Source organism: Exophiala aquamarina (genome assembly GCF_000709125.1).
Source record: "Exophiala aquamarina CBS 119918 chromosome Unknown aczIA-supercont1.4, whole genome shotgun sequence".
NCBI classification, from domain to species: domain Eukaryota; kingdom Fungi; phylum Ascomycota; class Eurotiomycetes; order Chaetothyriales; family Herpotrichiellaceae; genus Exophiala; species Exophiala aquamarina.
The window spans coordinates 3571528-3597827 of NW_013550584.1; the positions used below are offsets into that span (position 1 = coordinate 3571528).

Consider the following 26300-nt stretch of genomic DNA (forward strand, 5'->3'; position numbering starts at 1 on the left):
CATGGCGCATTCCACCTATCAAATAGACGTACCAAACTTGCCAGTATCGAAGAGTGGATCTCGATCGACGATCGTCCAACGGCCAGATCTAGACCCACTGCCACGCGTATAATTTTAAAGATCAGTCCGGACAAACTCCTTTCTCAACAAATTGCGTTGCAAAACACATTGGAAACCAAGATCCTTTTTCTCGATCAAGTAATTCTCACCAGCAGATTGCCATTATTGTTTGAGTTGGAAAATGTGGGGCCGAAATTGTCTGCCTAATAGGGAAAGAAGCACGAGATGTGAAAATCCTAGTATCAGGCAAGCATGAGCAATCGTGGTTAAGCGTCCGATGGATCCACGAGATCTCTTCCTCGAAGTCGCAAACGTGGACCATGAGACGAGATCGTCGCCCACAAGGGACAACAGATACGAGAAACGAGAGAAATACGACGGACGAGCGCTCATCTCAGGAAGACGTCTTAATCCCGATCAGGCATGAGCAGAATCACTGAAATCTCAGCTCTGGAGTGATGTCTCCAAAAGAGAGCAAATTCGGTGAGGAGGAAAAGGAGCAAATCTGTTGTTCCCATGTGGTGCGTGAGGAAAGAAAAATGGGGAGCAGACAGGAGCCCAGCCCGATCACGTGTTGCAAAACAAGGATAAAGCGATACCATACAATGGAAAGGCGGAGGGAAGGTCTTGCCCCTTTCAGGACCCAGGCTTACAGCAGGGTATTTGGATATCCTGCTTTAGGATAAGATGTTGGTGACAGTATTAGCTTGCAAGTTGCGCCTTGGGGGGGAGCTTAGGAGGAAGTCTCCAGGTGTGCCCGGGCGGCGCGAGTAGGGCTCAAGAGTCCAACTGAGGGCAGACAAATCTATGTATGAGATGCGTGTTCATTGAATCTCTGCACTGCTGTTGACGTCATGGGCCTTTGAGGTGAATGAATTTACAGTGGTCAATCACTCTAAGGATGCCCGGATATCTGCCTTCGTAGTGAGTCCAGGAAGCACGTCGATAGTTTGTACTAGGAAAAACTGCCTATATTACCTTCGAACCGACTGTTCCTGACAGAGAAGGCGCTCAGAGAAGAACCAATCAATCTCATTTAAGCTACCTCCCGAATGCAATTGTCAAAGCAGCCTTTGTGGACATCCGTTGAGGATCCTGCAACCGTTGCTCGTCCACGAGAAACACCTCAGGCAAAAAGTCACTGACATCAATACCGAGAAGCATCTTGGCGACTGCTTCGCCAGATGACCAACACAGCGGCATGCCGTAGCCATTGAACCCAGCCGCAATATATTCGCCGCCGTTGCCTTCTTCACCCCGATTTGTAATGCTCTTTGGCAATTGTCCGATCAATGGCAGATGATCAGCGGTGAAGCCCATGATGCCAGACCACACTTTGATCACCTCGGGCTGTTCGTCGGCGTTCCAGCCTTTGGTGAAGAATCGGGGGAGCAGCCCTGATATATTTTCTATGCAAGAGCCACCTACTTCGGTGTCATCGCTGATGAACAGCTCATCGATCTTTGTTTTCTCACCGCCGATGAATATATCGTTCGTGTGGGGATTCTGATTCGAGTAATACAGTCCTGCTTCTACGATGCCAGTCGTGCTATCGAAATGGCCGCTATTAATCATACTCCAAGAGAGGGCGTGGCCGTGGTGGCCAAAGGCAGGCGTAGATTTCTGCGTTGACATCGTGCCACGCAGAGGGTAGATCTTTCCCCGAAGTTGAGGCAACAAATGCCCAGTGTATCCGTTGGTGGCATGGACGATTTTGGAAGCGCGTACCATGCCTCGTGAGGTGTGAAGGGCATACGGGTGGATGGGATCCGTGTCGACGTCGTACATGATTTTCGTTACGGGTGTTCGTGTTTCGATGGAGAGTCGGGATTTGTATTGAGAGCACAGTTGCTCCCAGGTGTGAGTTATCAGCCGATACGGCCAGAAGGCGCCGTTCGGACACACAATCGCTCCAGCGGCAGCCCTCATATTGTACTCCTATTGAGGTTTTGTTAGCCTGACGTCAAGGACGAAGGATTTCCACCACGTACCGATTCAACTTCTTGAGCGTTCAAGATTCGAGCTTGGCCTCGACCTTCGGGGACATGTTCCTCGTAGAGCCGCAAAGATTCCAAGGCTCCATTGAAAGACCCCTCATCTTCGAAGCCGATGACATCTACAAGATTCCTGACTTCACTAAGTTTCTTGGCTTCTTCCGACGATCTTCCGAGCTCATACATCTTATCGAGCGTCCTATTGGCATACCTTGCGATCTTGATGGCCTGCTCGTGGCCGAAATTCTCGCTCAGAGTTGAGTAGTCCCCAGGGACGAAGCTCGATAATAATCCGCCATTCCGACCAGTTGCACCACTTGTCAGTGTACGAGCTTCGAAGACGGTGATAGAAAATGATTGAGAGGAAGAGGCCGTGAGGTCAAGAAGGTTCTTGGCTACACTGCATCCTGTAACACCAGAACCAATGATTGCAATGTCTATGGTTTCAGACAGTGTCTCAGACTGGGCCTCCGATAGTGTTGCGTGAGGCGGTAGTTGCCAGAAGGATTCTGTAGGGTTGGGTCGTGGGAGCTGTGGGTCAGCACATAGTTGAGCTTCCAGCCCTGGAATGAAGTTGGACAGCCTTCGTTCTTCCGGATTTTCTGCAATCATGGTATCGAATACTGGTAGCGAATTATTATTGACTCCTTCGACTGCTCACGAGGCTCCCATGGAAAGAGTGCGTGATCCAGGTTAAGGAAACAAATGTATCAGTCCTGTTGGGCGTTACGAGCAGAATGGGCATGTCCGGACATCACGGATTCAAGATTTTATAGACATCGATAGTTTTGTTATGGGTAACGATTCTTTCGTGGTCCGAGGGCGCCGCCCTTTCTTTCATGAAGCTGAGCTAACCAATCCTAAGAGAGGGTGGACTGGACTGAATGGGTTTGGCCCCTGGACACCAGTCCCAGCGAATTACTCTCAATAAAGATCTAGAGGGTGTTGGACCCTCGAGCCAAGCCGGTGCATTTGGAAGTCTTCGATTGGTCAATATGCAGCGACAATCAAGCTTTGGTACCGAGGCGCCACGCGAACGTTCTTCTCCGTCGAGGACCATCGGCGCAATGGGTCATGGTTGGCTAACTTGCAGCTCATGAGTGATGTTGCCCACAATTGATAATAAAATCAGATTGAAGGCAGAGGATGTCGGCAGTACGTTGCCGTTTGATTAGAGTACTCCGTGCCATGAGACATACACAATACCCGGACGGGGCTCCTCAGCGCCGGCTCAAGAAGTAGCCTCAAGTATCTTATATGTTTCTTGAGAGCGCCGCCAGCAAACTCACTTTGTTCTTTCGCATTTTGCTCTCACTTTCTCAGTATTGTTGACCTAGGCTGGCAAAGTGATTCTTCTAGCGAAGTGCAAAGACAATGGAAGAGATACACCGTGAGCATGAGGGTGACCCTTCATTCTGGGCCCCTGGTACCCTGACTTTAGAAGACTGTGAGGTTCATCTCAAGCCAAAGATACTCCGGACATGCGCTAACTCATCACCAATGCCACAGTACAGCGAGGACGTGACAAGATAATCCTGCATCCCGTCCCCACGTCAGATCCCAATGACCCTTTGAATTGGGCTAAATGGCGCAAGGCCCTCAATTACTCGATAGTCTGCTTCTATGTGCTCATGACCTTCGTCGAGCTCGACATTGGATTCGTGGCCTGGGAAGATTATCAGACCGAGTTGGGCTTTACTGTCGACCTCTTGAACAGTGGAGCGGCAGTCAACTATGCTGGGCTGGCTATTGGCTGCATCTTCTTCATTCCTCTCGTTCACAAGTATGGCCGTCGGCCACTGTATCTGTTTAGCACAGCCGTTCAACTAGCGTCTGTCGTCTGGTTTGCAAAGACATACACCAAAGGAGACCTCATCGGCAGCAATCTTATCTCTGGGCTGGGCGGTGCAATCAGTGAGACCATCGCACAAATCACGATTGCAGACATATTCTTCGTCCACCAGCACGCGCAAATGAATGGTTGGTATCTCATTGCCACTTCCGCCGGCGCTTTTCTTGGGCCGGTGGCTTCTGGATACATCGTCATCAGTCAAGGATGGAGGTGGATGTTCTGGTGGTGTGTCATCTTCTTCTCTATCAATCTAATTGTCGTCATTTTCTTCTTTGAGGAATCGAAATACGTCGGTGTCCTCATCGGGCATAGCAGGAATCAACCGGCAAACAATGCAGAACCCACGTCTGGCGAAACTGCCACCACTGAACACGAGACTATTTGCCGCAGAGCAGATGATACCGCCAAGCAAGCTGATCCAAGTCAGTCCCTGGAGCGGACTCGGAGCGAGACCTTTATCGACCCCTCCATCCCGAAGAAGTCATACCGCGAACGTCTGGCGCTTTTAACGCCGACAAATGGCTCGGTCTTCCACGACTTCTATCAACCCGTCGAGTTATTGTTCACCTTCCCAGCCATTTCATTCTGCGCAATTACCTACGGCAGCTTGTTGGCTTGGTTCGCAGTCATGACTTCTATTCAAGCCACCTATCTCTTCTCTCCACCATACAACTTCACCGCGGTTGGTGTTGGGTTGATGAACCTTGCTCCATTCGTCGGAACCATTCCAGGTACGCTGGTGGGTGGGTGGCTGAACGACAAGTCGATTATGTGGCTATCGAAGCGCAACAATGGCATTTATGAACCCGAAATGCGTCTCTGGCTAGCCTTGCCTTCAGCCCTCTTAACTCCGGCTGGGATTTTGATGTTTGGCTTAGGTCTCAACGCTGTAAGTTGTTGTGGCAATGTTTAATTGAATTTCCTCCTCATGCTAACAACCGATCTCTAGGGCGCCGCGTGGCCCCTAATTGCAGTCGGGTACGGTCTATGGGGTTTCGGATTTGGCGCCGCCACTGATGTAGCACTCTCTTATACCATGGACTGCTATCAGGATGTAAGTGCCTTCCCAAGGCTGAAGGAGCCCTGAGGACGTCAACCTGTCCTTACCATCTCCCCTCGAGATCCACGACTCGGTGCTGACTAGTTTCACTATTGTAGCTTATTGGCAACGCGCTCGTGGGCATTGTGTTTTCGCGGAATGTTTTCTCAGTGATTGTACTCTTCGCCCTTACCCCATGGGTTAATGGCATGGGCCTGCAAAACATGCATATCCTTATAGCGGTTATTTGCCTTGTGATTCTGCTCCTTCCCGTGCCCCTGTTGGTCTGGGGCAAGAATTTCAGAATCTCCTCAGCAAGAAGGTACAAATCAATGGCACTCCGGCAACCAACTCACCGGGACCTGTGACCGATGTAGCTATGATTACCTATTAGGTAGATATCCAGAGAGATTTTCACCTTGCGAGATAGCCGAGCCGCAATTCTATTCATAGTATATAGCGTTTTTGACCCCAATTATGTCCGCCTGTCGAACATTGACCGAGTGGGTGACCGAGCCTCCAGCGCTGTGTGTGACGTAGATGTCTCCTCTCTGATTCCGTCTTGATGTCAGTTGCACGCGGGGGTTCAGGTGAGTGCTTTAGTTGACAGTAGTCTCGGAAATCATCGCCAATCCTCAAAGCTTCTGGGCTCCTCCGAAAATAATTGGTCCAATGCCGTCCCAGTAAATGGCAGGACAGTTCTCATTATCCATGATGTTCCAGAATGAGATCAACCAAGACTCGATCTCATCATGGGTTCGATCCGAGAAATCCACGATGCGGCGCGATCTCATCAAAGCGGCTGCTCGTTCTTCAGAATTCGTGATTTCAAGGCATGCAACGAAGAATGTGATGTCAGCGAAAGGCATTGACCTCCCTGTCAAACGGAGCACCAAAGTAAGCTCGTCGAGAATGGCCCGAGATATGGCCTTGGCTTTGCCCCCGTATGTACCAAAAGCGTAACGTAGCCGGTGAATGATGAGTGATGTAGTCAGGCGAAGCACTTTGGCTTGCGTGAGCATCAAGACCACCTCAGCTGGTGTGAAACGGCCATCAAGGAAGTCTTTGGGCACACTCGGTTGCCACTCCTCGACTGCAATTTCAGTCTTTGCTAGTGCCCTGTGAATACCCTCATCCATAAGAAGATTGCCTAGCCTGCATTGCGACTGGCGTATCAAATGAGCTAGCTGACAAATATCATACATGTAAGTAAGCATCGACACAGATACTCCAATGAACCGGTCCACAAGCTGCTCGAAATCATCCTCTCGAAGTCGAATGGAGGGGACTTGGCATTGAAGTAGGCAAATGGTCGTCTCAGTACCCAGAAGGCAAATGAGAAAGGAAGTTCCATCTGAGCCGAGTCTTTTCATCAAGGAGAAGTCGCTTTCATATAATGGTTTTACAAGCCCCAGGACATGCCGGCAAACGGATGCCTCGCCACCCAAATGATGCAAGGCAAAAGTCACCATCGCCATACCAAAGATTAATACAATTGAAACATCCCGAGAATCATAGATTTGAAGCTCTCGGAGGGAAGCAACAGCTGCTGCAGCCCTTCTATAGCCAATGCCTCGATATGGTACCAGCTGTGAATCCTCTTTGCTCACAAGTAAAGTTGCACACGCAATGAATGCGTCTTTGACAAGGGGCATCCCGATCCTGAGGTGATCAATAAATGTTTGACAGTGTTGTTCCCGGAAACTTGGGCCGATGAGATATTTATCAACGTCAATTTGTCTGTGCAGCATAGTGTCCAGGAGGCGGAACTCGAAGCCGGTCAGGTCGGGGAAAATGGAGATGCCTCGATCAATCTCGATTGCATATTCATTGTCCGAGGTCTCGAAATCGACGCCAGGCGAAAAGGCAGCGCTGCTGGACGTGGAGGTAACAAGAGACTCTGTCGAGGATATCGGCGAGCTTAATTGAGGCGTTTCGTAGGGTATATCAATTTCCGTCCTTCGCAGCACAAGTCGATTTCCAGTCGCAAGTCTCGCTTTCCTCCCCTTCTTTGCGAAGCGACGATCACTTCGACAGCTGAAGTTCAAGCGTGAACATCTTTCGCAATTGCTGGCATCTCCCGGTTGCCAACGACACCTCTCCTTGATGCTGTGACAGCGATCACATGGTCTCCTCCGTTGGGCCAAGACTAGATGCGGCGAAGTCAGATGAGGATGAGACATATTGAACCTCAGCCCGGGGTATGGAGAAGCCCAGAGACTTGGTCCCTAGACTACAGGAACACAATCTAGTTGAGATGAAAGCACGGGGACAAAGTGTGTGCTGGGTTGTTGACGGCCATGGATGGTGGCATCAATGTCGGAATTCGGTGGATGGATCTTTCGGGTGGAAATTGAAGCATGGAGGGCGTCGCAAGGGATTCGCCTATCAGTCTGAGCAGGCTTATGTCATATCTGGTGTATAATGCATTTTATAGCACGCGGTTGTGGTTCTTTCCAACGAAGAATTCTGGCTTGCGTACGTTGAGCTTGCTCTCGATAGTGAACGTGAGATGTGGTGATTGAGGCTTGGGAGTAGAAACATTCCGAGGCGCCAAGCACCCCGAGTTATAGTTAAAGTTAAGCGGTACCCTCGGCAGCACTGCCACTGGGGCGACCCCTAAACTCGCTTGTACCTGCGGTCTTCGGCAGCCCGAGGGACCTTCGGGACACTCACCACAACGCCGCCAAGGTTTTGTTACCGGGTGAACTCTTGGCGAGTGTCATACGCTCCCGCCATTTGATGCTCTTCAAAATGTGGAGGTGGGTTCATGTCGCCCTCGAAGCTACTTAGTAATGTCAATGTAGATGTTTTGCAGGATAACATGGGTAGAATTCGTGGCTCCCTGACGGTACAACGTTGTCAAGTCAGAACCTTGGTGGCATTTCAAACTGATCAAGACATCCAACATGCTACAATCTGCCAATTTCCACCATTCATTCTCTGAATGTTCTCCTCGACAGCAAAGGTTGTATCTTCACTCATCAATCGTTGCCCTGGTCACCCAAGCATCATTCCCGAGTGTCATCCAGCAATACCAATCTGAAATGTAGTTCAATCTGTCAACGAGCAAAGCCGCCCACAGGTGCTTCCTGATCCATGGATATTCCTTCTTGAAACGACGCAGCGTAATGGCTTGTTTGTAGATTTTATATCCGACGATTAAACACCTTGAATATTGTTAGCTACCTTCATCTCATCAATGCACCACATTGAAAGATTGGGAGCCCGGGGAAGTGAGGTCGGGGGAGGAACTGACGCTAATCGAGGATAGACCGCGGCGGTCTTGAACCAGTAATAGATTCGAATCCATACCAGGATCGGATTGAGCATTGCCTCCACCATTTTCCTTGTCATGAAAGGACATGTGCGCCACATGCCACGAATTCCGGGCTCATATAGGAGGCACATCAGTCTGTGTCGAAGTCCAGACCGGCACCACCTCTTCATTTGTCCAGCAAACCGGGAGTCAGGCATGATCGAAGTACTGACTTGCGCTTCCCGTGTAAGCTGAATTCCAATTTTCCATTTCCGCCGAGATGCGTTGCTTTCCGGCTGGGAATTCTCGAAAAGGTGACCAAATAATACCCAGCGTGTAATGAAATTGTCGTCACCCGTGTTTTGCCTTTGTCCCATCCAGAAATCGTGGGTGAACGCATATTGAAATGCAGAATCACGGAGGATCTCTGCACGGAGGATCATCGTGGCGCCAGAGACGCAGAAATTGATTCCTCCATCTGCAGAATGAGCGCTTTTCACACTGTTGTAACGCTTACTGCGAAGTCGAATGGCGGCCACTTCCCACGGTGTCACGACTTCGGGTATTTTCCTCTCCGGTGGTATGTATGAACTGCAAATAATGAGTTTGTCTACAGGTCAATCATGGGAAGGCATGGCTGAGGTATTGAAGGGCTTCGATGTAACTCACGTGACGGCACCGCCAACGAGGCCGATATCCTGATGTTGAAAAGGTGCAAGTAGATAGCCCAAGACAGTGTTGGTTTCCCAATAAGCATCATCATCAACTAAGGCTATCACATCTCCGCTGCCCGCATTAATTCCCAGGACCAATTGATCTCTCTTGTTGGCGCGAGAGATTGACAGGATTTTGAGATCAACCTCCCCACGCGCAGCCTTGACGGATGGACTGTCTACCAGTCTTTTTATGGCTTCCACTTCTTTTCCCGTGGTAACGATGATCACTTCGCGTGGGTTTGTTCTTGAGGAAGCTGCAGAGGCAGGTAGCAAAGCCAGTCTCAGGATCGACGGTCGGAACGACGATGCTTACGTGGCGGCTGTCGTGGCGGCGGTTATCAGCCGATGGAATAGGGAAATTGCGCCAGCGTTTCTTACAACGATGTGCGCGCCAGTATTCGTAGAGGTCCCACGAGCTGTAAGGTTAGTATGTGACAAGGGTCCGCTGTGGTAGGGAAGTCCGAGTGTTGGGGAAATCACCAGAAGAGCCCGAGGACAAGGGGACCAGAAGGCCACGCCATGGAAAGGAGTGTTGACGCCTCTGACGCGATGAATAAGCCACCACAGAGATAGGCTGTTTATATGCCTTTTTGTTTGATCCTTCTATCCAGTAGAACACTGTAGTTGGGAAGGAGAGAGGGATCTGAATGTTCAGCCCCTGCCAGAATGATTTAAATATGCCTTTTGAATGAAGGAATGAATGCGCGATTTCCTTAGATGCCTGAATACTCCAGTCAACTCGAAAACGAGACGAAGAGTCCCGGACAGAGTGACCAGCGAGGTCTTTCTGTGTCACTCCAAGATTCAATATCGCTCTTGCCTGCTATGAATCAGTGGCTCAAGAGTCCAAGAACGAGTCAGCTCTCACTGGAAGCGTAGTATATGTTCGAGTAGGGGCGGCCTGAATAGAATAAAGCGCAGGCCGAGTTGATCAAGCGTGCTTCTTTGCCAGGCTGAACGAGCATCATCTTGACAGCCCAGCAAGAATGAATTTCCAGACAGGTTTGAAGATGCCCTTGGCTTTGCCGAGCAAAGAACAACTGTTTCTTTCGCGTTGGCATCCTGAGTCAACGCACAATGTCCACCTCGGAGTGTTTACCGTCCAGACAGCTCCAGCTTCTTGAAGCTGAAGCTGGCAGTCCATGACAAGGCAGGCTTGAGCACGACTCAATAGGTTCATCATGATGCAGCGTCCATCCATTAATCCGGAGTCAAGAAGCTGAGTGTGGTCCGTCAAAGACCGGACTTTTAGCCAGGAGTTGTAAATTCAACGTTCGCGCCCACTGCGAAGGGCAATAAGTACCTAGATTACTCGAGAACGAAAATCCTAATGACCATTCACCATTTGATCACGGAGGGGGGCGAAGGTTGCGTGAACCTGCGCTTTGGCTGAGCACCGCTGAGCGTGCCCTGAATACTCCCTGAGTGAACACACCAGGCGTTGCGAGTAATCTGGCCCCGTGCACTCGGCTATCTTGCCTCTCGGCCAGGTGTCTGTTTCTTGCAGGCATCAGAGTGCTGCTAGGTTCCCGACCCCCTTACGGCTCAGCCTAAGCTTGCGTGGCCATAGATACGAGTACTGCGGAGTACAAAGATCGGTGACGCATTGGATCCCGTGATACCGCCCGATAAGTCCATCTTGCCGAGCATAAAGGGTCTGCCAGATGTTGACAAGCGATTCCATGTCATAGCACAGTCCAGCAACAGTATCCTCCACGTTGACCCTAAGGAATATACGACCTCTAAAGAGCTCAAGAGAGACATCCCCTCGCACATCAATGGGCTCCGCCTCAGGTCTTGGTGCCGGTGCATTCGAACGTCCAGAACTTCCCCAGAGAGCAACAGAGCAAAGTCCAACGCTCGAACACATTAGCTTTGGTCTACTGGGGTTCAACAATGCTTCTGGCGCGGTCATGTACACGGCGCCGCTCCTCTTTGGTCATGCAGCCGTTGATTTTCGTCCTCACACCCACCCACGCCACCCCCTTGAATGGCGAAGTCTGGAGTAGCGAAGGTAAGAGACGCCTTCGGTGCTGGCTGAACCAGGCACAACCTCATCCCACGACTTCCCCACTACCAGCATAACCGCCTGTAGGTATTGCGTGGAGTACACAATCTTCGCAAGTTTCGCCCGCCCCGCAACATGCTCTTGACACGATGTTCACTCATCAGTGAACAGCGCTTAATGCACTGCCAAAACGGCTAATGCAGACTTCTGCAGGGGCCGTGGTTCGTGAACCAGCCACCAACAGGGCCGCATGACCCGCCAGCTCCGACGCGAACGGCTCAGCTTCCTCGCGACGGCATCGACAGGCGTCAGCCGAAGGTTCACTCTTGAGTGCCGATACCCCCAAACTCCCTGGACATCGATCCATCACCGTCCTCCTACCCAGCATCGGCATATCATGACTCGAGACAACTTCGTTCTCACTATCGCGCTCTCGAGTCATCTAGTCGTTAGCCCATCAAGGCTGGACTGCAAAAGACCCAAGCGCAGACACAACGGACCGCCCCTTGGAAAAGCCACAGAAGCCATTGAAGGGCCTGTTGACAAGGTGCCGTGCATGTGGCATTGGCAAACCGTGCGTCGCCTCTGCTCCTTCAACTTCTTGGATACTGCCTTGCTATCTGCCTCGACATGCGCCCGCAGCCATTTCTCCAACCGGGGCCTACTTTAGCCCCAGCCCTCTGCCTCCTTCATAAGCTGCCTTGTCTTCTTTAGATCTTCAGTTTACATTCGAGAGCCACCTTGCCGTCGTCTTATTGCTTCCAATTCTGTCAACGACAACGTCCACCTCGCCTCCAACATGATTGATGCACTCCTTTCAGAATTCTACGAGGCGCTGTATGGTCGTCCATTGACCGAGCCGGATGACGCACAGGATGTCGAGAATATCCTCACTTGCATTAGAGTCGGGCGCGGAATTCCTGACGATGGAGATGACGATCAACTACGGGAAGCGGGCTTGGAAAAAATCCGAATGACATTTGGTATCATGGCACGCAATTCACGCAATAGTTTGGCTGTGTTGACCAAGATGTAGGCAAATCCTTGGGCTGGAAGGCGTCATTCTTATTGTTACTTTTACGATCTCCAGCAAGCTTTATGACAACCCTTTTCGATTCTTCTATGAGCTCCTTCAGAATGCGGACGACGCCCGCTACGTTCAATGTGTCGATGACCCTACCATTAAGTTTATCGTCTCTCAAACAGAACTTATTGTCGACCTCAACGAAGACGGCTTCTCCTTGTTGGACGTGCTCGCAATCTGTAGCATTGGTGAAAGCTCCAAGACACTTGATCAGAACTCCACTGGAGACAAGGGTTTTGGTTTCAAATCTATTTTTGGAGTCACAGACAAAGTGCACATTACCTCAGGAATGTGGTCTTTTCGCTTCCAGCATCAACGGGAGGAGGATGGAATCGGCATGATTCAGCCCTACTGGGAGCCTGGCGAACAACTGCCAGAAGATGTTCGTACCCGATTCCGCCTTCGACTTTCGTTCAGCGAAAATGACGGACTGGAGACTCTTTGCGCCCAGATGAGACATTTGCAGCCAAGTATTATGTTTGCTTTGCGCCGAATCAAGAAGCTTTCAGTCCGCTTCGAGCTTGGTCCGGCCGGAAACGGGACGCTCTCTTTCGAAAAGTCTGTCGATATGGACGGAGATATTATGACGATCGTTTCCCGAAAGGATGCACAAGCCGAGAAGCACTTCTACCGGGTCTTCAACGAAGAAGCGTCGGACATGCCCCGACACGTCGAGCGCACCGAGACAACCTCTAATGTCACAATTGGTCTGCCAATCTCAGCCCAAAACGATGGCTCCCCGCTCCTCAGTGAAACAGGTCAATTTGTCTTTGCATTTCTGCCTATCGTGCAGATAAGAGAGCTCCCTTTTCTGGTGCATGCAGACTTTATCCTGACGGATAGTAGGCAAGCCATTTCGGACAACGCGTGGAATAAAGCTTTAAGGAACAAGATTGCGGCCCTATTCTGCACGCTTGCAAATAGATTGGCTCTTGAAAAAAAGTAAGATGTCTCATGAGTGGCTTGCTTTTATTCCGCTTCAGCCCATGTCCGGGTTTTTGCAGCCTCTCTTAGAGTCCATACGGCAGATCTTGTCAGAGCAAGAGTTGTTCCTTTCGATGGATGGTTCCTTGCACAAGCCGGGCCAACTTCGTATACTGCCTTCCGATTTCACACATGAGTCTGAACCCCTCGTGTCGGGTTCCGGAAAAGCCTGGTGTTTCTTGTCAAAGGAATACACATCATCCCATTACCCAGCGTTGCTTAAGCTTGGCGCTTCGATATTGGTCGTCAATGAAGCTCTAGACCTTATTAAAGATGACCTCCAACGCCGTAAGTCGCGTTTGCGCACTCGACCACTGCGCGATTCCTGGCATGACACATTTACAACATTCATCAATGACTTGCTAGCCCGCAACAATGCTGATTACAGGGAAGGAATCCGCGGCATGTGTATCATCCCTGTCCGGGCTAACAGGACGTTGGAATGGCACCGCCCCGGACCAGACATCTTCTTGCCCCACGCGGTCAACGAAGGCACTGGTCCTGAATGTATCCTCATCGAGATGCCCATTAATATTGATATTGTGGTCCTTCAACCGGACGCAGCTACAGCGCCCAGACGACGTGACTTGTATCTAGCCCTAGGAGTCCAGCAGGCCTCTACTTTGCACATCCGCACTGCTATCACCAAATTAATGACAAAGTCCGCTGGCGGGTGTCGCTTTGACTTACTGCGTTCGGCGGAACTCCTATTTTGGTTTAACCTGCCTTTGGGTTCTCGAGACGAGCTCAAAGCCTGGACGTCTGGAGACATCGATGATCATACAAAACTGTTGTTTATGCGTTCACGAGAGCAGTATCATGCAGAATGTCTGGTACGCCTTGATGAAAATCCGGACTATGGCAAGCACTTTCTGGACGAAAGTTATCAATCTTCCCAGGTCGCAAGCAGATCACGTGGTGGCAAGACCTGGAGACAGTGGCTGACTGAGGTTGCCGGTGTACGTTGGTACCCACCTCTTGCAGATCTCTCAAGTCCCAAGATGTTACACTGGATGCTCGATTTCGTTCATCGCCGGGACTCAATCCTGTTCTTATCTGTGATCCAAACGTATTGGGCACAAGAGTACAGTAGTACATGTCGGGCCAAACCAGAACTGGCCGAAGTGCTCCAGAAGTGCCAAGTGCTTTGTAAACACGGCGGAACCCAAGAGCTTTCAAAATGCTGGTTTCCAACTAGCAAAATTCTGGACGCGGCGCGGAAATATGGCGTTGAAAACCGAATACCGATTCTGGCATTGCCCGATGCTACTCAGGAACATCTGATCTCCGACTGGCCAGCCTTGAGAGACTTGGGTATGCGTCACAGCCTTCAGTTATGGTTTTATCGCCAAGCGATTTCACTACTCTCTGCAACAGGACAACCACCGATAGTCAGCTCATTGAAGCTTGGATGTCTTTACAGAGATATCGCTGATCGACTAACTCTAGAGGACCGATGGAATATTCAGGTTCGTCATGGTGATTTGACTGATACTCTTCCTAACAACCGCCAGGACGATTTTAAGAATCAATCTCTCATTTGGGATCCAGCGGGCAACGTGTGGCGAACCATGGATCAGTGTGTATGGGAGAGCGATATTACACTCCATCGCAGGTTTATAATAACTTCTGTATATGAGAAGGCCACGGTCTCTGGCTTATTTGCAATACATCTCCAGGTCCCAAGCGTGTCGATCGAATGTTTGGTGGAGGAGCTTGAGTATTTGAGGGACTCACATCGGCCTGAGACTAATGCGGAGTTTCAGACCACTATTTCGAAGGTGTACACTCATCTCGCCGGTATGAATGCGACTGTGGAGCAGGAGGAGATTATCAGGTTGGTCGAGTCCCCCACCAAGAGGGATGCACGTGCTGACAAATTGCAGGTGTTCATTCAAGGGAAAGAATCTGATCTATAATCCTCGCAGCAATGACTGGTTACAATCGAAATCTTGCATTTGGCATTCTACCATGGACATCAGCAACCATGTTCCAATTGCCGCAACGTATTCAGATTTGCAAGAGTTCTTTGTAGGAGTCCTTGGCGTCGAGACCGTCACTCCAATGTTCATGATGAAACAGCTCGCTGCAGCTGCCAAAAGCAAGGCAAAGATGGTCGACAACATTAAAAGGCTTATGCTAGCTGTTTCAGAATTGCTGGACACTAGCAGCAGTAGATCACAATTCAAGAGCAGCATGGAAGTACTCGACGAATGTGCTTACTTGCCTTGCAGATCAATCGCTGGGGCTACCGAATTCCGTTCGAAGTCCCAATCATTTTTCATTCTTGACAATGAAAATTACGCTAATGAGTTTGGAAGCCAGCTGGTCATGCTCGATTTCACCTACGAAGAAGTGAACTCGTTACACAAGCTGATTCGGCTTCTTGGTCTAGACGACCACTATCTCGCACAGCACGTGCAATTCGAGACCTCTGCCCGCGCTTCGACACAGGAACATACCCTCATGGCTCAGTTTCATGAATGCGCGTATCCTATTTCATGGTAATGATCCTTAATTCTCGTGGCCGGAACAGGAGCTGATCATGCTACTGCAGCTGCGCCATATCACACCGGAGTGCACTATTCTCAGATAAAAGCAGAGTTCTATATGACGCCCTGGCAACGGCGATCATTCACACCTCCTCTGAGATGTTTACCTACCTTGTCGTCACGCAAGACGAACATCCGGTGAAGGTCCACACTTCCAGACCATCTCTAATCACGAAATACGAACAAAATCGGCTTGAAATCACCCTTCCGGCTGAAGAAAGAACCAATAGGCAGTGCATGCGCTCGCAAGTCCCGGGCTATATCGCTACAAAGCTCCTCGACATCTTTGACTCTAGGGCGGAGAAGCAAATATATCGAATCCTCAATGAGCTAGAGACTGGCACAGACGATATTCTGTTTGAGGAGGGTATCTCACAAGTGAAATGGCTACCAAAAACACATCGTCCAGCACCTGACCCACCGCTTCCAGCTCCACAGACCTCAGACTTGGCCGATGACGAACCAAACAACACCCCTATCTCCATTCGAATAAACGACCGACAGTCTTATCGAGATTTACCCAAAGAGATCAAGCATGAGATCGATGCACCGGATTACTGGAAGGTGATCGAGCATGTCCACAAACAAGCGTCGAAAATTGGAAATAGGCTTCATCGGCGCAATGTCGAGGTGGGCAACTTTGACGATTTGACAGCAGAATTCGCTGGTCTTGTGCTTGACCACACCATGCTCGGCCGTAACGACTATCCAAAACTATTTGGTAATGATGGGCTGAGCAAATACAGATTGGGCGCGGCCGGTGAGCTTTTTGTGAGTTAGAATCTCCTCCCTTCCATGCACAACCCGGCCGTTAACCTAAATATTGCAGGTATACGAAGTCCTCGAGCACATGCTGGGCGATGAGTTCGGACTGCCAAATTGGAAAAGCAACATTCGACATCTTGTGCAAGCACATAAATCCTACCGACACGTCACTCAGTGGGGTGCACCAGACACTCGGCGAAGTGCACGAGAGACGGCCGATATTGTGTTTTGCGGCCAGAGCAAGAATCTCGAGTTTCAATTCTCACACTGGCTGAACACAGTGAGCGATGTATTCCAGGACTGGTATCCTCAGTGGTACCAAGATCCAGACAATCGGCCGCAGGTAATGTTATCCAGTGTGTGCCTCTCATATCTCTATAGTACGCTGACAGGGCCAAGACACCTCTTGAATGGAACTTTGAGGTCAAGGCTACCCTTGGGCCATGTAAGACTGAGTTCTTGATGAGCCCGAATCAATATGATATGGTAAATGAAATGCATGAATGCTACCGTGGCGCACGTGCTGGAGTCAACGGTGACGACCCACAAGAAATTGAGACTAACTGCGGTTCTATAGATGAGAAAACTTGGAACCCAGGAGGATGGCAATAGAAACCAAGTCTACTGTATCGTACGCGTGTACAACCTGCTTAGCGACAATATTGGTGTCAGAATCTACATTGATCCATGGCGTTTCAGGGAGGGACGACTGGAATTCGGTACGACGGAGAAGTGGAAAGTGAAGGGAGTGGATTTGAGTTGACGGATTTCTCTGAGCCGACCCGCAATAGCAGCCGTTCTGTAGATGATGGCGTAGTAGTACCCATGAATCAATCCCATAGTGTATCTAGAGTAGGTTGCTGGTGTTCAATGCTATCTGCGCTAGAAACACTAGAAACACCAAGAGCGGTTCGAGTGTATTGAAAGGGCCCGAACTAGGAACCCTAGCATCCCAGACGGGCTCCATCGTCTGAAGTAGCAAAAATTGGTGTCGTAAATGAAGAGGAAGAAAAAAGACTAAATGGCTTGGGCAAGGCTCAGGGAGCGCTCAGGAAGAAGTAGGTGAGGAGAGAGTGAGTAAAGCGGTGAGCGGCTAATTACTAGTATAAAGAGAAGATAGAGGATAAGTTCTTCGCTTATTTATATGGTGCTCAACTAACCAAGTACAAGTAATCGGGCCTTCTGAATGAATGTTTGATATCAATTACCAGGGTACAGGAAGTATTATCAATATTTTCGAGGTCTGAAGCCTCGGCCGAACGTCGGCCGAGGCACCTATCTAAGAAACATTGAACCCAAAATGGACAGCCTCGCCAAACTCGGCTCTTCAGCACATCTATCATTATTGCACTTACTACGTAATCTCCACCAGCACAACTTCTCTGGGTGCCTCTATAGGGCGCACCTTATGCGTTGAGGTGATAGACCTATGGTCACATATACATAGTAAGCCTCAAAGTGCAGAAAAAGATTCATGGCTAAATAAAAGCAATGTGTTGACGAATGACGAACCAACCGAACCATCGGAGATATCCTATCAGCGCCGAATACTAGGTACATAGTTCTTCTTACTATCTACACAAACCAACCAACCACCTTTGCATGACCAATATGCCGGCCACAGAACAGATTAGATAGCGTGGTGGCTGGCTGGCTGTCGTACAGATCCGGCTAACGTGCCAGAGCGCGATCCGGGCTCTTCTAATTGATACGGGTTAAAATACGAGGTACTTTAGTAATTTGTACATATAACGCTCGGTTGTCCCATTTATCCAACTTTATATTCGGGTTGAGTACCGCGTCCAAGCAATTCCAACCGAATACAAGTAGTACTAGTACACATCACTTACACGATTGAAGTTACCAGGATCTTTGGCATAGTCACCGAGAAACAAAATCAGGGAAATCATGAAGCTCTTCACACCACTCCTTGTATCCCTAGAAATCTCGCTTTGCAGCATACTATCTGGAACCGCTGCCCAACAAGCCACGATCGGCAAACCGACACTCTCGATCAACAGCATCCCCTTCAGCACACGGGCGTACTGGATGCGACAAGCCAACGCGGCGTTGTCACAGTTAGTGTCGCCATGTCCGTTTGGCGCTTTCGGGACAGTGATCGTAAACCACACAGCACTCGGGGCGGATGGCATGGGTGAGTTGGTCTGCATGGGAGCAAACAACATCTCGATGACGGGGAACCCAACCTTACATGGTAAAGACTGCCACCAACAGCACCCCCATGTAGCTTCTAGCTGTTGATGCTCAGCACCTCTCCTGTTGGAACCGATCAATAGGATAGATAGAAGCTAATGCTCTCGGGGTGAAAAGGCGAGATAGCAGCCATCAACAACTGCTCGGCGATCCTCACGGACCCCACGGGGCCATACAACTTGACCACCTCACAGGCACAAAGGGCATTCTCATCCCTCTCGCTCTACACAAATGCAGAGAGTTGTCCAATGGTAAGCTACTACTACCTACTAAATGCAGCGTCCTGCCCACCATCAACCATACATACCCCATAACCCCTTACCCAATAATTAACATCTACACAGTGCGCGTCGGCAATCCGCTGGTCCGGGTTCAAAGAATATATCTACGGGACGAGCATCGACACGCTGATCGCGCATGGATGGGGCCAGATCCGGATCCCCAGCATTGAAGTATTCGCGCAGAGCTTCGACCTTACTTACTCATCGCGCCTGATGGGCGAGGTGCTCACGAACGAGACGGACCCGTATTTCCTCTGGCAGTACAACCCCGATTATCCGTGTCCCAGCGGCTGTGCCAGGAGTGGCGGGTCGGGCGTGTGTTTGCCTGAGTGACTGGCTGACGCGGGCTGAGACCTAAAGGGCCTGGATGAGATACTACGTACTGTAGTTTGGTATTACATACTATATACATACATTCACCCCCTAGAGAATAAGTATCGGGTTGATATGCCAAGGAACTAGCCCTGGTATCATGCTTCGGTACCTCTTACTAGACCAAATGCAGCAGTGAATGCAGTAGATGATCTTCAGCGCAAAAGAAGCTGAGATACAGGTGAGAGGTATATATAGGTAAGTGTTTTGCTTTGAGCCAATAAGCAGAATAGATTCTTTGCGAAGTTGAGGTGTCGATGTCCTGATTCTGTCTGGCTTGTGTCTGGGTTAGGTATTCTCTTTCTGTAATTCTTCCTCCTGATGAAGTGAATATTGATGACAGGGGTTGTGCAATAGAAAAGGCGTGGAACTTGGGCGTCGGCCGAGGTGAGCAGAGTTTATGTATCTTGAGATCAAATCTCCAAATTATGACAACTCTTTCAGCGTCGAGACCCACGAAGAGCACGATACCCACTTCTTTTCAGACCAGCACATAGAGACTACACATGGCGCTCAATCCTAAAATCATACTGCTCCAAAACGCGGCGTTATTGAACACCCATCGGCCCCGGATGAGAGGGCTCCTTTGCAGAGCAACGATTGGCAGCTGCAGCATCATGGCTACAAAACCATAACCTCGGAGTTTCTTTGTGATGCATCCCATGATCAATTCATGGCCTAGCGCGCTGACCAAGAAAGTGATCGCCATGGCCATGGAGGTGGAAAAGTACGTTTTGGAAGAGAAAAAAACGTGCCTTCGGAGGAAGTGGTACACGGGAATGTTCCACTCCCTCGAGAATTCCAACCAGTCGCTGCTGTTCCACCAGTCTGAGTAGAAGTGGCGGTCGGCGAAACAGGTGATCTCGGCGAAAGCTCCCAGAATGTATTCCCAGATGACAAGGAAGACGAGCAGGAACATAATCATGAAGGGAAACAGGAGGAGGCTCATGGTCTCGGCGAGAATCAATGCCATATCGGAAAACGTGAAAACAGTCTTGAGGCGGATGGCGGATTCAGCCAGGACTGGGGTAATGAATTCTTCGCTGATCGTGATCATTAAAAATATACAACCGAAAACGGCAAGGGTTTTGTAAAACACTTCCAACCAGCGAATGTGGGTGGTTCGGGGGTATTCGAGTTCGTAGCAGAGCGTCGGGCAAAGAATGTAATCGACATAATTGTACAGGGTAAGATTTTGTGGATAGGTGACCTGACCGAGGGGAGAAGTGAGCTCCGTGGCAAGATCCTGCCGCAACTGTGTGAGTTGTTCCAGAGACTCCTTTTGTTCAGGAGAATGGTCTGAGTCAACGTCTTGCAGCCTCGACGGAGAGCTGGGATACTTGACCGCCTCTGCTAGGTCCGCCGTTTCTGGCTGGTCCAGCTCATGCAGGCGTCTCTCCGCCTCGCTCAGGTGCCCATTGTAAAAGGCGTAGGAATGCATCTTCATGAGAAACGTCAGGGTGTGGAGGGCAAAATAGACCTGGGCAGTCCAAGTCCACCCCAACAAGAAGGGTAATTGAACCCAGAAAAACAGCCAGGCCGCCTGGAAGATACTCTGCAACCAGATTCCGGCTCTACGCCACCGGAGTAGGCCTATTTGTCCACGCGTAATTTTCTGGAGCGGAAGACTCAGAGCAGTGCTCACAACCATCGCAGCGTCACTCAAGCCGAGGGAGATGACATTCCGGGATAGAATTTTATAAACATTGACTCTCAAAGGTAACCCGGTCTCTTTGATGTTCCTTAAGCAGGTCGTGAGGACCATGATGGTCAAACTGATCCAAAAGAGCACAAAGAATCCCCGGAAGTCTCGGTATTCGCTTCTCGGATCAAAGTGAGAGACTCGAGGCACGTAGTTGATGGTATGGAACATGCGATGCTTCGCCTGAGCGCGAGCCTGTTTTCGGGCGGTAGATATGGACTGAGCCGAGGGTGGTGCATCGTGAGGGATAGGCGTCGAGCGTCCACTGTTGAGAATTGTCAGACCAAATTACGCAGGCGAAGTCAAGCCAGACGAAATGAGAAACACACCTAGACACTCCAGAGGGAACCTCTGCGAAACCATTGAGGCCATGACCATTGGCGCGCAAGGCCTCGGGCAATGCTCTCAGAGGCCGAGGGCGCAGGAGATTCCCATCTGGACTGGGACGTCGACCGGCCTTCATCTTGACGCAAGAAACTAATAAACAATACGAGACACCGTAGAAACAATAGTGAGCATGTCTAGAAACAAGTAAATGCCCATTTCTAAATATCTAGCTAGAAGCCAGCCTGGACAGAAGGATTGAACAAGGTGGGTGGGTGGTGGAGGGGGGAGGAGACCGGCTTTCCTGTATTCCGAATTTGTTTGTCTCTTTCGCAAACTTGGGACCCCAAAATAGGATAGACCTGCGAGGATTGCGATGCTAATACTACTTGGAACTCGACTTTGGCGACGTCAGCCGGCGCGGGTTTTCATTAGGATCAGCCTATTCAACCAGGATCAATACGAGATACGGTTGGATGTGGATTACTCGTACTGGTGGTGGTCAGCGGTTAAGCAGGGACTTTACGAGTCACGTGGTATCACGTGATCTCATATCCACACGATCCCGCTTGAGTATCACCAAAATCTTCCGATGTCTTCATGAAAGGCTCAACAGCAAAAGCTAATCTCATTGAGCTGAAGCTGGTACTGTTCTATATCAAGCGCATAGCAAGCGTACAGCCAACACCAAAATCATTTGCTCATCGCTTCGAGCATAAGCAGCTAGACACAACATTCGCGCTCACTTCGGGCCCCGAACTGACTCGTCATCAGCTCGTTGGAACTTTCCATATCCGCCGCATGTTCATGTACTGGAATTTAATTCACTGTGCCTGGCTCGGAGTCCCATTCCCTGTATATTTCTCACCTCGAATGTCAAGCCCATAGTCGAGATAGCGTTTGATGCCAGGCAGAGCTTCTGGATCTTCACCAATCAATTGACCTGCTTTAAATGCCGTTTCCAGGTGCCCAATTACTTTTCCTCTCTCCGCCCATTCAGAATCCTCCAGAATGGTGATCCTGAGTGGTTCGAACCCGCAGTATCCGAATACTCCGTACCTCCACAGATGCTGAATTTGCTTGTCGTATCCCCAGCGGTTCAATTGGTTCGCAGAGGCCCCTGCTGGTGCCAAAATGGTGCAAGGACGATGGGCCAATAGTGTCCCTTCAGGGTCGACTTCTACTTTGTATGCCCACCCTGCTGAGAAGACACGGTCAAGCCACCCCTTGATCATCGCCGGTAGACCATACCACCATACTGGAAAGATCAAGAAGATGGCATCTGCCTTCTCGACTAGCCTCTGATGTCGTAACACATCCTCCGTCATAGGAACGCCTTCAAATTGCTCAAAATCACGTGTCGAGAAAATTGGATTGAAGCCGTCTTTGTAGAGATCAAGTAGCTCGACAGTGTGGCCTTTGCTTTCAGCCCCATCAGTGACTCTCTGGGCGAGGGAGTGGGTGAGTGATTTCTCATTTGGATGGGAGATTACAATCAGGACGTGCATCTTTTCGAATACGTCAAGCGTTCTCGCAGAATTGAAGGAGAGTAATGTATGCACCCGATTTATTGAATATTTGTGTCCTATCTACAGTAAGATACATAGCTCGAGAGAGTTGATTATCGCCATTATCACCATTTGGGAAGGTACTTAGCTGGCAATACTCCGTACCTACTAGGTACGGAGTAGTACATGCAGGAAGACCAACGCATACAGCGCCTTAAAATGGCAAGATGCCGCGACCCTATCGGTGCGATATTCTCAAAGTGGCATGATATTGACCTCAAATAAAGCAATGTAAGTCTTGGCATGAGTTGTGCTCCCATTGGCCAGTGAGATCATAGGACACTTCTGCTGCCACCAGTTTGATTGACATTCATGTTCGTGCAGTCCATCCCCCCTCGTCGCCATCCCCTCCTATCATTATTGAGCCACCGTCTCTCCTCCCCCACGTTGAAATGACCATGCTGTAATGGCAATAGAGGACTATACACTACAGACCGATAAATCTTCTTCATGACATCCTGACCCAAAAATTCCATGACCCCCCTAGGGTCAGCTTGTTACCATGACTTCCCGTAATGACTCCTGCCTCCGCCAGTTGTCTTCTGCACCACTGACAAGTCTCAAGTCAAACAATTCATTCGCAACGTTCGAGCCTCCAAGACTATCGCCGATGAACGCGCTGTTGTCCAGAAAGAGAGTGCTGCAATCCGTGCCAGTTTTCGTGAAGAGAGCGGAGATTCAAACATAAGGTAGTCCAAAATATCCCGCCCGGAAGCAAACACATCTAAACAGACCCAGGCGGAACAACGTTGCAAAACTCCTCTATCTTTTCACCCTAGGAGAACGGACTCATTTCGGTCAGATAGAATGTCTCAAACTCCTGGCCTCACCGCGATTCGCAGACAAGCGGCTGGGATACTTGGGAACCATGCTCCTGCTAGACGAGAACCAAGAAGTCCTCACTCTTGTCACGAATTCGCTGAAGAAGTAGGAACCTTTCCATCTAAATAAGATCCTCCGTACTGATTTCAACAGTGACCTTGGTCATTCCAACCAATATGTTGCGGGCCTCGCCCTCTGCACTCTGGGCAACATTGCATCGATAGAGATGTCTCGAGATCTCTTCCCAGAAGTCGAAAATCTCATTTCTACCGCCAACCCTTACATACGTCGGAAGGCTGCCCTTTGCGCGATGCGAATATGTCGGAAGGTTCCAGATCTACAAGAACATTTCCTCGAGAAGGCCAAACTGTTACTACAAGATAGAAATCATGGAGTACTTCTCTGTGGGCTGACCCTGATCACCAGCATGTGCGAAGCGGACGAAGCCGAGGGCGGCGAAGAAGGAATTGTCGATATGTTTAGACCTGTCGTTCCTCATCTTGTCCGCACTTTGAAGAGCCTTACCAGTTCAGGGTATACACCTGAACATGATGTTTCTGGAATTACAGACCCTTTCCTCCAGGTCAAGATCCTAAGGTTGTTCAGGGTCCTGGGCAGAGGAGATCCTACGACTAGTGAACAGATCAACGACATATTAGCACAGGTCGCTACCAATACAGAAGCCACCAAGAATGTCGGCAACTCGATTCTGTATGAGGCAGTTCTGACCATTCTAGATATCGAAGCAGATTCAGGACTACGTGTGCTTGGAGTGAACATACTAGGTAAATTCTTGGCCAACAAGGACAACAACATCCGATATGTGGCACTCAACACACTCGTCAAAGTTGTGGCCATTGAACCAAATGCTGTACAAAGGCACCGAAACACAATTCTTGAGTGTCTGAGAGATCCCGATATTTCAATCCGCCGGCGAGCACTCGACTTGAGCTTCACGCTCATCCGAGAAGACAACGTGCGCGTTTTGATTCGAGAACTCCTTGCCTTCCTGGAAGTTGCTGATAATGAGTTCAAGTCTGTGATGACAACTCAAATCGGGATAGCAGCAGATCGATATGCACCAAACAAGAGGTGGCATATTGACACCATGTTGAGGGTTATCAAGCTTGCGGGAAACTACGTCAAGGAGCAGATTTTGTCGTCATTCGTTCGTCTCATTGCAACGTCACCTGATCAGCAGACATATTCTGTCCAGAAATTATATTCAGCCTTGAAGGCTGACATCACTCAGGAGGCTCTTACACTAGCTGGGGTGTGGGTAATTGGTGAGTTTGGTGACGCCTTGATTCGTGGGGGTCAATATGAAGAGGAAGAGCTTGTGAAAGAAGTTAAAGAGAGCGATATCGTCGACTTATACACCACGATCCTCAACTCGACATATGCAAACCAGGTTGTTACCGAATTCATCATAACTTCAGCCATGAAACTGACCACGAGAATGACCGATCAAGCTCAGATAGAGAAGATCAGGCGCCTGATGCAATCTAGATCCTCTGATCTTAGCGTTGAGATTCAGCAAAGGGCTGTCGAGTATGGAAATATGTTTGGTTACGATTCGATACGAAGAGGAGTGTTGGAGAAAATGCCTCCACCAGAGATCAAAGAAGAGCAAAGAGTACTGGGTGAAGCAAGCACACCAGCCAAGAACAAGAAGAAGGCGTTGAAAGCCAAGTCGAAAACATCGGTTGTCAAAAATACAGAGTCGGACATGCTTCTCGATCTCATGGGTGGCTCAGATGTTCCAGCTGTGGACGCTAGTGCGACATTGAATGGCCAACAGCAAACGGCAGACCTTCTTGCAGACATTCTAGGCGGTGGGAGTTCAATTTCAAGTCCACCAGCTCAAACCAGGAGTCCAGTACCCACGTCCAACACCGATTCTATCATGGATTTGTTCGGCAATGCAAGTGCGAAAGCAAACACTCCAGTTCCTACCGGTCCACAAGCTCACCCAGCATACAACAAAAATGGCTTGTCCGTCACGATTCAAATATCAAGGAGCGGGGCCGGCGCTCAAGTATTAGCTCGATTCAAGAACAGTGGTGCATTCGAGCAATTCACTGGTGTTGGGTTGCAGGCCGCAGTCCCAAAAAGCCAGAAATTGACCCTACAGGCCATTAATAAAAGTACTTTGGATGGTGGCGACGAAGCAACTCAAGGAATGCGTATTGTCGCTGCATCAGGAGTAAGTGATAGATCTCCAGATCCAGATCAAATGGAAGCTAACACACACATAGGCCCTTCCTGCGAAGCTGAGACTAAGACTGAAGGTCTCATATGCAAAGGACGGTGGAGCTATGGTAACGGATCAAGTAGATTGGACCGAACCCTGATGAGACTGTCAACAGATTTCAAATTGTTGCATGGGCTTCAAAGCAAGCGATATCCCTAGCGGTCCAACACTGAAAATGCGTACAAAGCACGAGCGCCTCTACGACTGCCCTCATATTCAGATGCATGTAGAAAAGACAAATGACGTTCCCTCCTAAGTCGAACAATCAAGATGAGATCTAAACGAAGGCCTCCCAACTTTCATCTTTAAAGATGCCATCTACACGCATCTCAAGTACAGGAGATGGTTAATGGCCACATTTGGCTTACTGGCAGCCTGCCACCGTAACATCTATCGCCTGGTGCCCCCCGGAAAACAGCCTCCCCTATTCTATCCGGACTCTCGGCGATC

General features: G+C 49.6%; 10 protein-coding genes across 10 annotated transcripts; 5 read left to right on the forward strand and 5 right to left on the reverse strand.

Moving 5' to 3' along the window:
• Positions 1-1101: 1101 nt before the first annotated feature.
• Positions 1102-2666, reverse strand: A1O9_06391 (uncharacterized protein; the record flags this gene model as incomplete). Its single annotated transcript, XM_013405601.1, has 2 exons — positions 1102-1998; positions 2052-2666. 2 exons carry the CDS (start codon positions 2664-2666, stop codon positions 1102-1104), a joined length of 1512 nt encoding a protein of 503 aa, XP_013261055.1.
• Positions 2667-3428: 762 nt separating this feature from the next.
• A1O9_06392 (uncharacterized protein) lies at positions 3429-5313 on the forward strand (the record flags this gene model as incomplete). The annotated part of the gene is made up of 4 exons (XM_013405602.1): positions 3429-3501; positions 3564-4795; positions 4856-4960; positions 5065-5313. The coding sequence occupies 4 exons, from the start codon at positions 3429-3431 to the stop codon at positions 5311-5313; spliced, it is 1659 nt and encodes a 552-aa protein (XP_013261056.1).
• Positions 5314-5580: 267 nt separating this feature from the next.
• On the reverse strand, positions 5581-7128 carry A1O9_06393 (uncharacterized protein; the record flags this gene model as incomplete). The annotated part of the gene is made up of 1 exon (XM_013405603.1): positions 5581-7128. The coding sequence occupies one exon, from the start codon at positions 7126-7128 to the stop codon at positions 5581-5583; it is 1548 nt and encodes a 515-aa protein (XP_013261057.1).
• Positions 7129-7922: 794 nt separating this feature from the next.
• A1O9_06394 (uncharacterized protein) lies at positions 7923-9332 on the reverse strand (the record flags this gene model as incomplete). The annotated part of the gene is made up of 3 exons (XM_013405604.1): positions 8874-9332; positions 8205-8774; positions 7923-8115 (listed from the first exon to the last, which is right to left on the reverse strand). Exons 2-3 carry the CDS (start codon positions 8645-8647, stop codon positions 7923-7925), a joined length of 636 nt encoding a protein of 211 aa, XP_013261058.1. The 5' UTR covers positions 8648-8774; positions 8874-9332.
• A 2395-nt stretch (positions 9333-11727) lies between these two features.
• A1O9_06395 (uncharacterized protein) lies at positions 11728-12958 on the forward strand (the record flags this gene model as incomplete). Its single annotated transcript, XM_013405605.1, has 2 exons — positions 11728-11960; positions 12019-12958. 2 exons carry the CDS (start codon positions 11728-11730, stop codon positions 12956-12958), a joined length of 1173 nt encoding a protein of 390 aa, XP_013261059.1.
• A 1-nt stretch (position 12959) lies between these two features.
• A1O9_06396 (uncharacterized protein) lies at positions 12960-14915 on the forward strand (the record flags this gene model as incomplete). Its single annotated transcript, XM_013405606.1, has 1 exon — positions 12960-14915. The coding sequence occupies one exon, from the start codon at positions 12960-12962 to the stop codon at positions 14913-14915; it is 1956 nt and encodes a 651-aa protein (XP_013261060.1).
• Positions 14916-18251: 3336 nt separating this feature from the next.
• Positions 18252-19141, forward strand: A1O9_06397 (uncharacterized protein; the record flags this gene model as incomplete). Its single annotated transcript, XM_013405607.1, has 3 exons — positions 18252-18528; positions 18645-18778; positions 18872-19141. The coding sequence occupies exons 1-3, from the start codon at positions 18363-18365 to the stop codon at positions 19139-19141; spliced, it is 570 nt and encodes a 189-aa protein (XP_013261061.1). The 5' UTR covers positions 18252-18362.
• A 520-nt stretch (positions 19142-19661) lies between these two features.
• Positions 19662-21345, reverse strand: A1O9_06398 (sterol O-acyltransferase; the record flags this gene model as incomplete). Its single annotated transcript, XM_013405608.1, has 2 exons — positions 19662-21147; positions 21212-21345. 2 exons carry the CDS (start codon positions 21343-21345, stop codon positions 19662-19664), a joined length of 1620 nt encoding a protein of 539 aa, XP_013261062.1.
• Positions 21346-22030: 685 nt separating this feature from the next.
• A1O9_06399 (uncharacterized protein) lies at positions 22031-22714 on the reverse strand (the record flags this gene model as incomplete). Its single annotated transcript, XM_013405609.1, has 1 exon — positions 22031-22714. One exon carries the CDS (start codon positions 22712-22714, stop codon positions 22031-22033), a length of 684 nt encoding a protein of 227 aa, XP_013261063.1.
• Positions 22715-23276: 562 nt separating this feature from the next.
• On the forward strand, positions 23277-25950 carry A1O9_06400 (uncharacterized protein; the record flags this gene model as incomplete). Its single annotated transcript, XM_013405610.1, has 5 exons — positions 23277-23286; positions 23310-23463; positions 23513-23701; positions 23750-25802; positions 25855-25950. The coding sequence occupies 5 exons, from the start codon at positions 23277-23279 to the stop codon at positions 25948-25950; spliced, it is 2502 nt and encodes an 833-aa protein (XP_013261064.1).
• Between the last annotated feature and the right edge of the window lie 350 nt (positions 25951-26300).